Genomic DNA, 17,060 nt, shown 5'->3' with positions numbered 1-17,060 from the left:
ATACTTAGGAGGTAGGTTTATATAACACTAATTTCATCCTCAACACTTTTCATATTTCGAACCGCGTGCGTTCAGCTCGCGCTCATACCATGCAAGCTCTCCAAAGCACCACCAATACCGGCGCATATACAAGCTCCCATACATTAGGTACATACATACATATATGCACACCACGTCTAAGCATGGCCAGAAATCTGCTTCGGCTGGTACAGCTCTTCCAAGTACTTCTCCTCCTCGTCCGTCAAGACCTTGTCTTTCGCACCCAGGGCCTCGTCGATGCGGGCTATGCTCGAGAAGCCGACGATGGGGCTGGCGACTCGCTTGTTGATCCAGGCGAGAGCGACATGGGCCATCTTCCAGCCGCGCTTGTCGGCGATCTCCTGGACGCGCTTGATGATGGTGAGGTCGGGCTCGACGGTGCCGTGGGAGCCGGGGGCGGTGTCCTTCTCGAGCTTGCTGCGCTCGGTGGAGCCGAAGGCGGCGGACGGGCGCGCGAGGTGGCCGCGGCACAGCGGCGACCAGGGGATCAGGCCGACGCCCGTGTCGTTGCAGAACCGGTTCATCTCCCGCTCCTCCTCGCGGTACAGCAGGTTGTAGTGGTTCTGCATCGAGACGAACTTGGTCCACCCGTTCTTCTCCGCGACGAACTGCATCCGCGCGAAGTTGACCGCCCACATCGAGCTGGCCCCTATATACCGCACCTTGCCCGACTGCACGAGGTCGTCGAGCGCCTTCATGGTCTCCTCGATGGGCGTGTTGGGGTCGAACCGGTGGATCTGCAGCAGGTCGATGTAGTCGGTGTCCAGGCGCTTCAGGGACGCGTTCACCGCGTTGAAGATGGCGGCCCGCGATAGCCCGTACTGGTTGACGTAGTCCTTGGACCGGTTGACCGCTTCCCCGGTGTAGTAATGGCGGACGTCGGGGGTTTCGCCCACGGCCCAGAAGCACTTGGTCGCGATGATGACCTTCTCTCGCGGGATGTTGTATTTCTTGATGGCTTTCCCTACGATAACCTCGCTGGCGCCTTGGGAGTAGACGTTAGCTGTGTCCCAGGTATTTAAGCCCTTGTCGTAGGCGGCCTTGAGTAGAGGCAGAGCCTGTAGGATGGTATTAGCGGAGCTATATAGATGAGTAGTAAGTGGTTATTGGTCTAATTCAACTTACATTTTCTTCATCGACAGCCCATGATTGCGCTTTGGTATCACCAAAACTCATGCATCCGAATATAGGGACTGATATCTTTAGACCGCTGGTGCCAAGTCGACGGTACTCGACTTTAGTGTTGTCTAGAGACTCCTTTAAAGATAGGGGAAGTGTAGTAGTAGACATAGTGAATACGATCAAAACTCGAGTAACTAGTCTAATAGGATAGGATGTTTGAGTAGGTGTTAATTGATGTTGAGAAGTAGTCGATGCTCTTTTCTAGTCGATCTCAGGTATTATATATACTTCTTAGTTATATGATATAAAGGTAGGTTACTTTGATATACTCAAGTTACCCCCCCATTCTGGCTGATCTCCAAAATACCCCCCCGCACTAACCGGTCCTTTGTACGGCATAACTGTAACATGGTGGCGGGGTTAACGCCAATAAGGTGAAGTTATCACCAATCTCCATTAGGGTTTAAGGTGAAGTACCTAAAAGGTCTATGACATTGACATTTACAACACACTAGCTGAATTTTCATACCCTGTAGATCGGATATAAAGTAATTTAATCACATCACCGCCAAGTCTACCGGCATGAAAATATGCAAGATAGCAAAGTATGAGTCGTATTTCCTATGGATCTCCAGGATGATAAAAAAGTAACATCCTCCACACCCCCATATATCAACACTTGTATCTTGTTACAAACCACGGACATTATGTACTAATCTTTACTAGCCCATCTTATTAGCTAAAATCACATCACGTATATACGTTTATCTCCGTCTTGCTTCCATTTAACCCACTACACTTCCCAATTAGTTGTTGTTTAACTCCGGCCCCGTATTAATAGGTACCACCTCCTATTTATCGTGGATCTACTGAAGTTGCGCAGAGATCGATCGTGATATTATTGTACGGGTTCTTGTATCCCTGTATGCCGGTCAGCACTAGAACACTTTCGAATACATTTTTATACATATAGTTATAACCTAGACATGTATATGTATATGTATATGGGCTGTCTATGAACTTACAATCGACTGACAACATCCCGTGATGTTGTATACGAATAAGTTGCATTCCCAAATCGGATCCGTTGCACCCATTTGATGCGCCGTGACGCCTGAAGAATATATTAGCACGTGCTCTTATCTTTCTTCGTAGGATATAAAATAGTGTCGCCTATTGCGAAACTCACAGTTTGTTCCAACTTGGCCGTCAATGTTCATGCAGCACTTTGGGTAATATCCCCACTCCTCTCGAGTATGGCAACTGAAGATTCCTTGTGACGCCGCTAAGTGAGAGAAGAGTGCGGTGGCGAGTAATGTTGTTCCGGACTTGAAATACATGTTTGTGGTATTGCTCTTAGACTCGAAATTCTAAGTTATTAGTTATTATTAAAGATTGTTATTAAATATTATGTAAATGCAGAGTTGACTGATGACTGAATTATGTGGTTGATATCCAAATAACATCTTCAAAGAGAAATATAGCTTATACTTATAGTCGCCATCGATAGTCAATAGACCTGAGCAACGCCACCGCAACGGGTGTTATTGCTTCCCGTCCCTACGGGCGCAGTTCGCTTACCCTATGTCACAGGGAGGACGGCCTTGGAATCCCCACAGCCGATGGGCGGTGAGGTACCTAGGTATACTTGATACGAGGTTCAAGCTGAAGAGCGAAGTCGTGAAGAGTACGACGATCCAATTAGCATCGAGATGAGGTTGTCTTATGATCCACTCCTCCGATGCTGACAGTAAGCTACCGAGCCGGATGGTTGGGCCATGATTTGCCATGGCAGCGTGGTTACCGAACCGAACATCCCATCTACATACATAGTAGCCTGGCTTTGGCTACCGTATCGACATATCTACCGAATCATGAGAAAGTATCATGGCACGGTTCACGTTGCGTTGTTCACGGTTGTCACGTAATGCCAACCAATAGGAATGGCTTTCACATAAGGCTCCATCTCGAACTAGAAAGAATATGCCAAAAATAACTCTAATAGCTGGAGAATATGGTACTGTATATGCTTAGAAACTTTACATATCAGATCTACCTGACGACGGGTTAAGATGGTTCTCGGATAAGTCACAACTACGTCTTCGGCGAACGCATCTCGCTTATAGCCACGCCGAAATGATTATTATCGATGGATATGTTTTAGGTACCTAGGTAGGTAATACCTATACGAGCATGCGCCGCAGCGCACGGAGCCGCTATTGACGAGAACACGCTCACTTACCAATAATTTCTCTAATATCATATGCTATAAAGCTCAGTGTCAGTGGCGCAGGGCTAAATATTAGTGAATTGCTCGCATCGGATCCAAGAAACAAATCAATCAAAGGGTATCATCATTCATTCATAAAACGTAACGTAACCAACGGCCAAAAATGACCGGGATGATAACAATCCATAAACGAGACGTGTCGTCCTTAGTCGGTGAACTCTCCTAAACCTCCTCGTCTGATAAGGTCGTGGCCGCCTCTTCGTTGATTGCTTCGCCTTCGATTAGGTTACGACCGTCGTTTTTAGCCGCCAGGACCCGGGCATATTTATTGTCAGGTTTTGAACCGGCGTACATGCTGGGAGTCATGAGCACTGGCGGAGCACTCGACTCTTGACTGGTATATGTAGCCTTTAAATACGCCAATTGCTTGCCCGCGATATACCAGACAAATTTCGGGAATTTGCTGTAGTACATCTTAAAGGCAAATGATGCCTTCAATAGATCCCAGCTTGAAAGGCCAATTCTAGCTTGGTCTTCTTGTAGTAGCAGAGATTTGACTGTATCCGACTTTACTTTGTCCGTCGGTTCAATTTCTTGCCATTTGTCGTAAATACCGGCAAGCCTGGCGTCCCATTCGCCGCGAGACTTCGGCCAATCTTGGGCAACAGCATCAATATCCTTCCTGAGCTTTTCTAGAATCCTTTCCCAAGTCTGCTTTTTTATGGCCTCCCTCCGCTCGGTGAATGGTCTCTGGAGTTTTTCATAATATTGATAATACCTTACGAGGTCCTTATCAAAATTCTCGGCTTGGTTAAGAGACTCATGGAATGTCTTCAGCTCTCTTTCGACTATAGGCTGACCAACGCCAAATTTCACATAGTCGATTATATGTGTAGGCCTGCCTTGAGCACTCCAACTATTCTTCTTGTACTGAGGATCTGGCGGGTCAGCTTTGCTCAGGTTTCTGCGCAGCCGAGCCCAATCCTGGTCCGTAAAAACGATGCCTTGCTTGGCCCGGTCAACTAAGTTGCTGATAAGCGTGCTTAATAGGATCGCAGGCCCATCTTGCACTGAATTTCGGGCATAGCATAACTTTTCCTTATAATTTGTGCATACACCAAGTAGGTTCTGCTCCAAGTTAAACTTAAATGCTCTTAGAAGGAACTCTGAGGTAATGTCATCAGTTGTCGCAAGTTCGTTATACTTCAGAGCCTCCTTGCGTATGATGCCTTGCTTGAACAGGTCTGGAGCGTCAGGCATGTCTGCGTTATGAAAGTTGTTCACAATCGTCGGCTCCCAGCATACCCAGGCGATATCGCCATCATAATCACCACCAGAGAGCTTTTCAGCAAGGGGTATATCGCCTTTTGTTGAGAAAATGATGACGTCTTTCAACGAGCCTAGCTCGGGTTTGAAAACTGCTTTTACTCTTTGGATATCGCTGGGATAATGCGCAGGTGTACGAGCAACTAGGAGGTCAAATCCGTGGAGGAAGGTTTCGGAAAACCCGGATTGTTCATCGGTAAATTTGGAGGAGAATCCAAGGTGAACTTCATCTTCCTCTAAAATCCCGAGGAAATCAACAACCATATATGCGTAAGTAGAACGGCCAACTCTTACATTGAGCCGCTCTTGGAGTTCCTGGCATTTTTCCTTCCGTAGCTTCCAAGCAATGTCGCTCAGAAATTTCAGTTTAGCGGGGTCAAAACCGCTATCTAGAAGAAAGGCCATAATGTCCTCCCGGCTACTTGGGAGACCAGCTGTGAACGGCACCTGGCAATGCTTTGTACGCTCCGCCCGACGGCTTGACGGTGAGTTTTCGTAAACCCAGAGTCTAAACTGGGTAGGGCTCTGCATAGCAGCCTTTTGGGCATCGAGATCTCTCATGAGGCTGTCTCTCATGAAGTTTCCAACCTGGATCTTCATTTGAGCTGCATTGATGGCCCGGTCTTCAAGAATCGGCAGAAGCTGTAAATTGAGATTGGCAGATTTAAGCTCTCTGGATTCGTTACGAACCTCGAATGTCCGGTGGTCGTCCTCGATGTAATCGCAATTCCACTTGCGTTGAGACGGAGTTGTTTCTATCCATATCGCATCACTGGTATCATTGGCATCTCGGAGCCAAACACCTTTTGCACTACCGAATCGGCCTTGAAAAGCTGCCGGTACGTCTTGCAAACCCATCATGTCACGTACAGCTCGCGCAAGGCCATAAGACATGAGGGCAATGCCGTCATTCATAACCTTGTCGGTGGGTGATAAGATGTCACTGGGTCGGTGTCGAATCTGTTCAGGTTGGAGAATAATAGTCGGATGCGTACGACTTAGACCTAAATGCCCTTAGTAATGTTTTGATGGGGGATTATAGATATTGGCTGATCATACCTAGCGCGATACGCGAAAAGAGCTTCAGCACTGGCTGGGTCTGATTGTTGGGGGTTTGTAAGAGCCATTCGATAAGATCTCCTCGTCTCATCTTGCTATGCATTCCCGTTGGCTCACCCTTTGGTGAAAAACGCTCATTTGTTCCTAGACGGCGAAAATCGTTACCGTCTTCAGCGAAGAGGTATATCCGCTCTTGATGTATCGTTTTAGACTGGGGCCCCAGGGCGTTCTCGTTAGTAATCTTTTTGGGCAAGGCTGATTTGAGATAGAACGAAGCCCATACACGGCCAAGCAGCACGTGCGATCCATTGACTAGCCACTGCTGGATACTCTCTATAGCGGATTCACCGAAGTTTTTTACATCCTGGGAAGCTAAAGATGGTATCACAAGTTCAAGGAAACGGTCTGATCCAAATCTACGACTTAGACGATGAGGGAGATCCAACTTTAGAGGATTAAGCCTAAGAAGAAATGAAGGCCCATTCCTTGACGTATTCGCTGTGAGCGAGGCAGTAAGCACAACTACCTGATCCCTGGTACCAAACTTATCATTTAGGGCGGCAGTCCAGGCTTCAGGTCGGGACCTTTCAGGAAAGGACTTGCCACGGAATATAGGTAAAGCTTGAAGCCTCGCCCATAGCGTCCTTTGGTCGGTCCACGATGGATCGTATTCAATGCGCAGGTCCTGCACTTGCACGTCACAGTGAAGAGCAATCCGTAGAATTTCCCAGCGAACCACAAATGGGGCACGATCATAGTGATCGGGAAGATGAGCTAGCAAGAGTTAACTGCAATTCTATTTTAAAAAGGGGCAATTCTTACCCCAAACATCATGAAGCCGATGCTCAAATTCCTGGCTACCTCCATATACTACAGGTGGCGGTATATTCCTTATTTTTCCATTGTCAAGAGAGAGCGGAGAAGGAACTCTGGGAGGCACCGGATGTTGAATAGTTGTAGGTGGAGAAGCTGGACGCAAAGAGGGAGAAAGTTGAGAAGGGGTAACAGAACGTGTGGTCTCTTGCTCTGAATAGCTGAAGTCGGAATACATTGACGATCTGTCTCTAAGGAGCTCACTCACGTTCTGCTGAAGTAGTTGATGGTGGTGATCGAATGAGATGTGGAGGGCACGTTCGGTGCTAGAAGACGGTGCCAGGGAATCCGAATCAGACCCGATTACTCGCGAGGACGGAAACTTCATGCTCCCCATGTTGCTCGCAATTACAGTGGTTTGGGTCTCCTGAGAGACCGGAATGGGTTGATGTTCGTCATGATCTGAGAACACTCGAGACGCAAAAGTTGACCTACTTGTATCCGCAGTAACGTCTACCCGGTAAGAGTCTCTACTTCGACCTAATTTTGAATTACTCGGCCCTTGAATCGACGATATTTGGCTGGGTACGGGACTAGCCGTGAGTACGCGACCCCTATCAAGAGCATCAAGCACACTAGGTGGCCGTTCATCATCAGGATCACATTCTGTGTCAATTTCTGAGGGTGCGCTCCTATTCCTTTTAGGAGTAGGGCTTCCCCGCCATTCATCGGAATAACGCTTGGAGCGTTGGTCCCTCGTGGGAGACGAAGGCTCATCATAAAATTGATACGAGATTGAAAGTGCGACGGAAGAACGTCGTGACACATTTAGCGAGCTAATGTCATCCAAAATTGCCCCAAGCAGCTCCAGCAATTGACAACGCTCAGGCTCAGTAGTTGCCCGAGGGAGTTGGCTAGGGAAAGGGATAACTCCAGGTTCCGCATGTGGCTTTTTTATCCACTTGCTATGAATCTCTTTCGCCCCTTGGGCAAACAAGTCCTGTATTAACACATGCTTTCCCTTGAAGTATTGAACTTTAAGGTGCTCATAATATCGCAATTCTGGATAGTACGGTAAAGATCGTTTCTTCTGCGGAGACAAGTCTGGAGGAGTTCGCCTCAAATTGAGGTTATAGGTATTAGAAAATTCGAGAAACCAAATGTCAAACTCAGCAGCGTTAAGCCGTTTTTTAGATGGTGTAACTGGGTATGTAGAGTTTGGTTCAAGCCGTGGATGCGGAGCCATATTACTGCATATACCGCCTTACGATTCGGCAAACCAAACGGACGGGACAAGACAAGCTGACAGGATGGGATGGGTTCCACGGATGTAACTGAGAGGCTAAAGTGAAGGACTAGTAAGACATATTAGCTTTTAGGCCAATCAGTGTTATTCACCATCACACAACTTACGTGCGTACAACACGCTAAGTTAGACGGTAACGAAGAGGCACAGGACAGGCAGCAGGAAATCTATCAGTGATCCTTACCAAATCTCAAATCTCAAATCCCGAATCTCCACTGCGGAGGATAGTTTCATGTATAGTAACCAACTTTGACTCAGTTCGATTGGATGTCGAGTATACGACCGTTAGGTGCGGGGGCAGCTAAGGATAAAAGAGAGTAAGACACATCAAATCGATTGGCAATAAAGCGATCGTAATAATAAAGGTGTTAGTAAGGATATACTAGTGACGCAAAATCGAGCCAAAAAGGTTTAGGGAAGCTTAGAAAAGGTTTAGGGATGCCCGTTTTTGGTGTTTGGATATGTAATCCCTTGCCAAAAGAGAAAGTGGATTTGGAGGTAAACTGCCAAACTGCTAGATCTTGAAGGTTGCGGGATGGCCCGAGCTCTTTCATGTGGGTACCCAATTTGTTTGTCTTGTCCGGGCCTAAAAGGCGGGGAACTGCGGGGTTCTCCCATGTAATGACAGCTGCAACGGGCAGTAAATGAGCTGTAACAGCTATTATGGCAGGTTCGGAAAGTTCGGAGTGTTTGAAAAGCTTGGCAAGCTAAGGCACTTCTGGTTCTAAAATTCACAAATCGCAAAGATTATTCTAACGACTTTTGCCCCGCTCCGTTCAAAACAGCGGTCCAGAGGATCTTCGGTCTTCGGTATTTTTCTTGTCTTATTGTTCCTTCGATTTACGATCACCATCGCATCGCGTAAGGCTGGCCGACCCTGCCAACCTGCTTGCTTGTTTAACATTACCTTTCAATCATTTTGCGCTAACTACGCATCCCTGATCGGCTACTATAACCGAATTATATTTTCTATTCGTTTATTGGTAGCCTCGGCTTTTTTCTGGGGCGAGGCGGAAAGCTCCCAGTTCCAAACCAAAGCCCGAAGAAGTTCCAAGTTCCAAGTCCAAGTTCAAGCCTTAGGTAGCTTGAGCCTTTACGTGGCGGGGGTCTTGTCTCATAGGTAGACAATCGGAATCATCGCTCATGTCATCAGAACAACAAGACATTAATCAGGTCCCTATTCAGGACCTGACCCCAGAACAAGCTAGTCATATTATCCACTCTCATCGCAAAGTACGATATGGTATGTTAAACCATTCCACACTTATTGCTTCTCTGCATAGGGCTATATATCTGCAGTCTATAATTGTAGAATCTATACTTTCACGTTAGCTTACGAGCACTTTCTAGGTACGGCATGTTGGCCATGCAGGTGTGTCGCGATTAAATATACTCGATCTATCCTCGTTATATTATAGGTGAACATCTAAACTAAATATTATCCATCTATCTAGGCAGCGGAAGGTGAAATGCGACAACAAGCAACCCTGTGAAAACTGTGTCAAGAGGGAACATCCACAGCTATGCTCTTATAAACCAAATCGCTCGAGCGCCTCCAAGCAGGCCTCCATGTCGGTCGAGGGTAGCCAGGGGAGAAAAAGACCTCATTCTCCCGTCGATAGTATCAACAATGACCAGGGTAGTGATCATCAGCCAGAGGGTTGGGCTCAAGCAATAGGTGTGCTCTATCAAATATCTAAGGCATCTAAATGCGCTGACTGGTATATATTGGAAGATGAACCCGAGCCTGTAGAGATGACACGCTACGTTGGCCAAAATAGTATTCCTGCGTTATTACGAGATCAGCCGTCCCCAATAGATACTAAAGATGGGGTTGATATTCGTCGTGATATGCGTCCAATCCTCGGGCTCGACAACTCCGCGCCGTTCCCGCTAATGTCCTTGAAGCACCTTGATCGACTAACACAAGACATATTCTCTGAGCTTCCTTCAGATCGAGAAGTAATGATGTAAGTAGTGAAGGAAAATCACTAGCTGGATTGTTACCGGCTTTCGAAATAGCATACTAATACACCGATAATATAGTCTTTTCAGAGCTTATAAAGAGATTGCGCACCCATTCTGGGGATTTGTTATTGATATCGATGATTTAGAATCTCGTATTATGATCTATCTCGAGGAACGAGCTAAAAATGCTAGGGAACATAGCAAATCAAGCCGGCGTGTTTCCGCATCATGGTTAGCCATCCTCTTTTCTGTAATGGCCGTCGGCTCGCAATACCGCGATTCGCCATACCATATTCGGACGCGAGATGCCCAGAGATACGTTCAGATATCGTTCCACTTCCTTAGGCTCGGGAACTTTTTATTACGGTATGCCATAAGTCAGTTGAACATAGGTATTCTTATTCGTTCTGACCTTTTTTATAATAGACCCAACCTAGATTCTATCCAAGCGCTCCTGCTGACGGGGTTCTGTCTTCTCAACGACATGAAAGCTGAGGCTTCATGGGCCTTGATCGGGATGACATGCCGATTAGCACAATCACTTGGTCTTCACCGGGCTGTTGCACAAGACGAGTCTAGTTCGGTCGAGTTATCGTTGAAGACATACGCGCGAAGAAAGTTATGGTAAGAATAATCCAAGGGCTCATTGAGTCTATCTACTAATATAGCCTAGGTGGACCTGTGTATGGCATGATACGTTGACATCGTTGTCTTTCGACCGGTAATGAATCCCAATCCGCTATAGTCCAAACCGCGTCGCTTATATTTGTTACAGCCCTAATATGACCAACATTCAATGCTGTCCGATTCCGTTGTCGCCTAGCTCTAATATAGAGGGGTTGTCGTATCTTGAAGCGATGTACACCTTGTGCCAATTAATCTCGCAACAACTCAACCCAGACGCTACCGCCGACTACTCGTACGAAACGATACTCGAGAACTGCCGAGCTATCGAATCCATCCGGGAAAGAGTTTTCCCCCAATTGCGCAGCAAAGAAGCTTGCAAGAGTGTGGTTGATAAATTACAGCACTACGCCATACGTTTGCACACCGCCTTCGTGGTATCCGTTTGTTGTCGCCCAGCTCTCCGTCGAGATTGTACTAGGCTAGAGGCTGTCGAGAAAAAGGCTTTGGCCGATAAATGCAAGGATAATCTAACCGAGACTGTACGAATGTTTCTATCGATGCACCAATTATCGTTCATCCCGACTCGAAGTTGGGCATTCACCTATCACGGACTTTCTTCCGCAGTTCTCCTTGGTATATTATGTGAGACGAAGCAGGATCCCGAAGTTCGTCGGCTCCAAGGAGATCTGATCTCTGCTCTATCAGCTGCAGCGGCAAAGGAACAGACAAGCCCTACCCCGGAGCATATTCCTAAGATCGACAGAGATATTGAATTATCAGGCCCTCTCTCTCGAGCGTTAACAGCGCTGAAGAACATATACGACTATGGATCTCTACACGGAGCATCTGGAATCAAGAGCGAGAGCGCGTCTGGGGCTCGCACGCCGACTGGAGCAGCAATTCCCCAAGGGCTTCAAAATATGAATCAACAATTCCGCTTACAGCCCGGATTCGATAGACACCAGGACGCTGCTCTTGCTATGGCGGAGCTGCAGAATGGAAATAATATGCCGGATTTTTCAACGTGAGTTATTTATTGCTTTCACTAAGCAAGCTACTGACTGATTAGTAGGACGATGCCGTATCAACCGTCAATCCAACAACAGGTTGGGATGCCAGACATGAACCAACTAGATCCTACGTCCCTGGCGCCCATGGACCTTTATGATTCAATCTTTTGGGGTAAGTAGTCGAGTCTATTTTCCCCTCCTTCATAGGTTACCTAATTACCCTCTACAGAATCACCAGATCCCTTTTATACCGGAGCTGATATGAATTTCGACTTCCTCCCACAAGCTCCCCCCGGGCAATCGCAACAACAATTCTACTTTTAGGTCTATATGGTGAGTCACGGCGACCAGCAATCGAACGATCGGACGATTTATATGTTATACTATCCTATTTATATTCTTTCATGTCGATGACGTTAGCTTTCGAACCTGGGATTCTGGTTCACAAAAATTTGTCTTGATCATGGCTTAGCGAGGAAACTCCATTGGTGTCTATCGGAGTTTGTGGGGTATCATAACTGGAACCAACGGATATTTACTGGTCTATTTTATCTGTAAACATGTTCATACTATGGCCTCAGATATCCTTGTTAGGTACCTAGGCATATATATCTTGCCATTTTGGAATCTATCAACAGGCACAAATTTGTTAATTGCCGCTTGGACAAACGATATTAGTCTATTCTTTTCCATGTCGGTTTTGATCTAGATAGAGGTGCCTTTGGGCCAGATCTAATGTCTATGATAATACGTCTAGTACAACTTTGCACATCTCTACACACTTTTCTTCCTCTAATCTCTGCGCTACCAGCTGCAAGCTCACAGGCATTCCATGTACTGCTTCGGGATTGTCTACTCGACAGTCAATAATGTGATCCATTTAATAAATAGTCGGAGATATGAGTATCAGTACTTACATTCGGCTTGGGTGGCTTTGTCTAGATCCGAAAGGGGTTTATATGTATCGCCTAACGCAACATCCACAGACTTGTCGACAGTGACGCCCGTAGGGAAGGAGATGCAGGAATAGTCTAGCACGTTGTAGACGCCGGTATAGCCAACTAAATAGGTAGTAAGCTCTCCATCGCTGCTCTGATAGAAACAAGGAGCCACCTATTCCGTGTTAAGGAGATTTAGAGGACTTACCATGTCTGAATTTGCCGTTTTCAACAGTGCTATACGGCGTCGTAGGACATAGGATCGCATCGATACCCGCGCTTAACCACCGATCAAGATACTGCTTCTGGAACTGCTGACGCTCGAGGTGCAGATCCCAGTACTCGAGCCCGCTTAGCTCCCGCGCAGTGGCGTACATCGTCATTTCAGGCCGTATCGGCTCCCCCGTCCTCTCCAATTCTCGCATGATCGCTCTACCACCGTCTGCCAAAAACATGCGGCCTAGCAATTTCGCGCCTTGCGTCTGGTCCTCCGGCGACCACTCCACCACCTCGTGACCAGCCGCCTCGAGCTTCGCTACCGCGTGTCGCAGCGCTCGCGTCACGGGCGGCGTGGGCAGCACCATGCCGTCGTGCCACATGACGCCGATCTTCAGCTTCTGCGGCAGCGACACGGCTCGCCAGGGGATGGGCAGACATCGCGGGTCGAGGCGCCAGGGCTCGGCGTCGACGACGGTCTTGGAGTAGAACTCGAGGTCGGCGAGGGTGCGCGTCAGCGGCCCGTTGACGGACTGCACGGCCTCTTGCCCCGGCATGCCGGATCGGCAGCGCAGCGTCGGGAACCGGCCGAAACTGGGCCGCAGCGTGTAGATGCCCGCGCAGGCGGCGGGGATGCGCAGAGACCCGCCTATGTCGGTTCCGACGCCCAGCGGGCTCCCCTTGAACGCGATGAGCGCGCTCTCGCCGCCGGAGCTGCCGCCGCTGGTCAGCTGGCGGTTCCGCGGGTTGACGGTGCGGCCGACGACGTTGTTGACGGACTCGGCGATCATCATGGCTGTGGGCACGTTCGTCTTGACGTAGAAGACGGCGCCGGCCGCGCGCAGGAGGTCCGCTAGCACGGCGTCGTATTTCGCCGGGTCGCCGACGTGCGATGCGAAGCCGACGGTCGCGTCTAGGCCGGCTAGGTTGAAGTTATCCTTGAGCGAGACGGGCAGGCCGTGTAGAGGTCCGATTGGCTTGCCCGTCTGCGCGAGGTGCTCGTCTAGCTTTTTGGCCGTCTCGAGAGCACGGTCGAAACACGTTTCGGAAAGACAGTTTATCAGCTGGTGCGCCGCGGTGGCGCGCTTGCAGAAGGCACGCGTGACGGCTTCGGATGTTAGCTCCCCGGATGCGAGCTTCGGTAGTAATTGCAAAGCTGTCTGGTTTGTGATAGCTAGCTCGTCGGCTGTGAACCATCCCGAGGCCTCGGGGAAGCCGGTGACGTCGTCCTGGTCGGCGGGCGGGAGGAGATGGCTCGGGATGCGCCACTCTTGGGGTATGGAGTTCGCCAGCTCCTGTCGCTTCTTGGCGGCGAGTTCTTCCCAGTTTCTTTTCGACATCTTTGCTGTTATAATCTTGTGGACTCTATGATGTTCCCCTTCTAGCCTTTTATAGAACGAATGTCTAGTAACTATAATAATATGAAACTGTACATAAAGTTAATTATAAACCAGCAACGGAAGTCTTGTTCATTTTATACAGCCCCGGACTTGGAGACGACTACTCGTACTAGGAGGCCTCTTCCCTTACCAATTACTAAAGAACAACGGTTGGATTTTAGATGACTTACAATTTCGACGCAGAAATAATGGCAGGCTGTGCTATATCCTGGATCTGTGTAAGTGATCCCTGATTTAGAACTTCATGGGGGTACGTAACCTACCTTATTATGGAAAATGCGAAATCTAGCATCCATTGAGTGAACTGTCTAAAAGCGACTGTTCGATGGTGATTTACTTCTTATTAACTATATTATAACATAATGTAGTTTATATTATGTACGAGATACACTTATATCTTTAACATTATATGGTAAAAGTTGGAAAGATAGGGGTGCTGTTTTAACTCGATACCCCCTCGAACGCATCCGATATCGTTGGTATTGTTACTTAACTCCGTCTGCGCTAATACGACCTGAACTGGAATCTGTCTTCTCCGCTTGTGAGGTTTACCTTTTTTTCCTTTCGATGACAACAAAAAAGGGAATATAACATCCGACGTCTATCATACCCGAGGGAATCTTATCCTATCTTCCCCAAAACCAGTAAGCCGAGGCGAGGAGAGAAAAAAAAAACACCAGGCCAAGATTCTAAGACGCTATCTTGCTTTCAAATCTGAGCTTTGGACCTTTAAACCCCCCTGTGGATCCCCCCTGTGGATCCCCTTTTAGGTTCCTGTGACCTATCTCTTATCTTGAGCTTCCCCGCAAATTCCAGCATCATGGATCTTTACCCCCCTAGCTTGCCTGATACGTAATATCTAGTATCTAACCTAGTATCTGTACGGATTATCTCTCCAGGAACAAGCATTTCAGCAAACACAAAGCAGAGAGGCCCTGAATCTCAGATAACTTATCATCGTAGCGCGTTCTCTTTGGGCTTGATCAGGCTTGGTACGCAAATATATATACATCTTACATATCTGACATATATCTTACATATATACCTACCTATATATATAACATGGCGGTCGCTGCTTATTACCGCGACGTAACTTAAAAAAGGAAGAAAAAAAAAGTGTGGAACCGCAAACTTCGCGATTTTGTTCAATTCCCCTTTTGATTGGACAGGAAAGATTCAAAATCCGAAAAAAAAATATGGCGGCGACGATAGCGACGAGGTCTAAGCTGCGGGAGTATTTCCATACCGAGTATCAACCTGGAGAGCAGAAACTCGTGCAAAAGATAGATTTCTTCATCTTGACCTTTTGCTGTCTGAGTTACTTTACCAATTATGTATGTATTTTCGCAATAATCCCTTTCCCTCGCCCAGCACTATGTATTTCCATCTTCCTTGATGTTGGATAGAGAGGCCCGGTCTTGCTTGATTATATCAGTTTGGTTAATAAAACATATATATAAATGCAGCTAGATCGGTCCAATCTCAGCAATGCCTACGTCTCGGGTATGAAAGAGGATCTGGGCTTCGTAGGCGACCAGCTGAACCAGATCAACACCTGCTTCACGGTCGGCTACGTAATCGGCCAGATCCCTGCCAATCTATCGCTGCACTATATCAAACCGCGATATTTCTTCCCGGCCTGCATGTTCATCTGGGCTTGCTTGACTATGGTCACGGCCTCGGTGCATAACCCGCAGAGCATCATGGCTATCCGCTTCTTCCAGGGCATAGTCGAGGCCACTACCTTCGTCGGCACCCATTACATCCTCGGGTCCTGGTATACGGAGCGCGAGTTGGGGAAGCGCTCTGGCATATTCACTGCTTCCGGCTTGGCTGGGACTATGATTGGAGGCTTTATCCAGACGGGTATTCACTCCAGTTTGGACGGTAGAAATGGTCTCCGTGGATGGCGTTGGTTGTTCATTATGGATGGCATCGTAAGTCTTAGCTTTTATCTATGTTTCATTCTTTTATTAGCTTTTTTTTCTACCTTTTTTGATTTATTAAATGCTGTTTGTCTTATTTCTGGGACCCCTTATTCGTGTTTGGTATAAAAGGGGGATAGGAAAGCGAGCATGCAAGGTGTTGATGCGTACTTCTAGATCACATTGCCAGTCGCACTCTACGGTTTCATCTTCTTCCCAGATACGCCATCAACAACTGAGGCTTTCTATCTTACCGAATCCGAGAAGGCCTTAGCCGTATCTCGCGTGCCACCTGTAGAAGATCGATCGCCAATATCTTGGACCTTCTTCAAGAAATCATTCTCATCCTGGTTCTTCTGGGGGTTCGTTGTGCTCTGGATCATTGCCGGCGAGACCGAATCTTTTAGTTCAAACTCCCTGCTGGCCTTGTACATGAAGAGTCATCCGACGAACAAATATACTGTTCCTCAGCTGAACAACTACCCTAGTGGTGTGCCTGCTGTTGGCATTATATCGACTTTGTTCTGGGCGACGCTCACAGACTATCTTAATGGGAAGCGTTATCTTGTCGGTTATTTCATCGGCATCACAGGCGTAGCTACTTCTGCAATGATCCTAGCCGCTTCCAAAGACCCGACGAGTTCGGCATCGACCTCTGTGGTGTTTGGCGCTTATTACTGGGCAGGCGCCGTGTATGCCTGCCAAGCTACCTTCTTCGCATGGGCTAACGATGCTCTTCGCTACGAGGAACAGATGTTTCGAGCTGTTGTTCTAGCGGGTATGAACCTAGGAAGTAACGCTGTGAACGCTTGGTGGAGTATTGTCTTCTATGGGGCGTCGATGGCACCGTGGTTCACTGTAAGTCCTTACACTACTTACAACATCTCGAAACTGTTGCTGAAGACTTGTCACACTAACTATCCTATAGAGGGGAATGTGGGCTATGATTGCCGTCTCTATCTTGTTGGCACTCTGGACTGCCGGACTGTCGTACACGACTGCCAAACATGAAAGGATACGGAAAGCGGAATTCGAGCAATCTAGTGCCGGTGGGCACAAGAGTGTTACCGAATATGCATGA

The 17,060-nt window shown here is 47.7% G+C and overlaps 5 protein-coding genes across 7 annotated transcripts; 2 read left to right on the top strand and 3 right to left on the bottom strand.

Annotated features, from left to right (window-relative positions):
- Positions 1 to 176: 176 nt before the first annotated feature.
- Positions 177 to 1,329, bottom strand: GL218_01263 (Versiconal hemiacetal acetate reductase; the record flags this gene model as incomplete). Its single annotated transcript, XM_033577726.1, has 2 exons — positions 177 to 1,097; positions 1,165 to 1,329. 2 exons carry the CDS (start codon positions 1,327 to 1,329, stop codon positions 177 to 179), a joined length of 1,086 nt encoding a protein of 361 aa, XP_033438448.1.
- A 2,284-nt stretch (positions 1,330 to 3,613) lies between these two features.
- GL218_01262 (putative RNA-dependent RNA polymerase SHL2) lies at positions 3,614 to 6,986 on the bottom strand (the record flags this gene model as incomplete). 2 transcript variants are annotated; one of them, XM_033577724.1, is made up of 3 exons in its annotated part: positions 3,614 to 5,721; positions 5,777 to 6,550; positions 6,599 to 6,986. In XM_033577724.1, 3 exons carry the CDS (start codon positions 6,984 to 6,986, stop codon positions 3,614 to 3,616), a joined length of 3,270 nt encoding a protein of 1,089 aa, XP_033438449.1. The 2 variants fall into 2 exon arrangements, with proteins under 2 accessions (XP_033438449.1, XP_033438450.1); XM_033577725.1 differs by lacking the exons at positions 5,777 to 6,550; positions 6,599 to 6,986 and having other exon boundaries at positions 3,614 to 5,632.
- A 2,052-nt stretch (positions 6,987 to 9,038) lies between these two features.
- Positions 9,039 to 11,824, top strand: GL218_01261 (the record flags this gene model as incomplete). 2 transcript variants are annotated; one of them, XM_033577723.1, is made up of 10 exons in its annotated part: positions 9,039 to 9,138; positions 9,228 to 9,267; positions 9,350 to 9,573; positions 9,631 to 9,865; positions 9,942 to 10,229; positions 10,290 to 10,487; positions 10,537 to 10,584; positions 10,639 to 11,514; positions 11,563 to 11,672; positions 11,730 to 11,824. In XM_033577723.1, 10 exons carry the CDS (start codon positions 9,039 to 9,041, stop codon positions 11,822 to 11,824), a joined length of 2,214 nt encoding a protein of 737 aa, XP_033438451.1. The 2 variants fall into 2 exon arrangements, with proteins under 2 accessions (XP_033438451.1, XP_033438452.1); XM_033577722.1 differs by having other exon boundaries at positions 9,350 to 9,865.
- Positions 11,825 to 12,239: 415 nt separating this feature from the next.
- On the bottom strand, positions 12,240 to 13,994 carry GL218_01260 (Acetamidase; the record flags this gene model as incomplete). Its single annotated transcript, XM_033577721.1, has 3 exons — positions 12,240 to 12,352; positions 12,418 to 12,561; positions 12,647 to 13,994. The coding sequence occupies 3 exons, from the start codon at positions 13,992 to 13,994 to the stop codon at positions 12,240 to 12,242; spliced, it is 1,605 nt and encodes a 534-aa protein (XP_033438453.1).
- Positions 13,995 to 15,250: 1,256 nt separating this feature from the next.
- On the top strand, positions 15,251 to 17,060 carry GL218_01259 (Pantothenate transporter liz1; the record flags this gene model as incomplete). Its single annotated transcript, XM_033577720.1, has 4 exons — positions 15,251 to 15,388; positions 15,521 to 15,991; positions 16,157 to 16,837; positions 16,908 to 17,060. The coding sequence occupies 4 exons, from the start codon at positions 15,251 to 15,253 to the stop codon at positions 17,058 to 17,060; spliced, it is 1,443 nt and encodes a 480-aa protein (XP_033439406.1).

Source organism: Daldinia childiae (assembly GCF_008694065.1).
Source record: "Daldinia childiae strain JS-1345 chromosome Unknown Scaffold2, whole genome shotgun sequence".
Classification (NCBI taxonomy): Eukaryota; Fungi; Ascomycota; class Sordariomycetes; order Xylariales; family Hypoxylaceae; genus Daldinia; species Daldinia childiae.
This window is presented reverse-complemented; position numbering and strand designations above follow the sequence as displayed.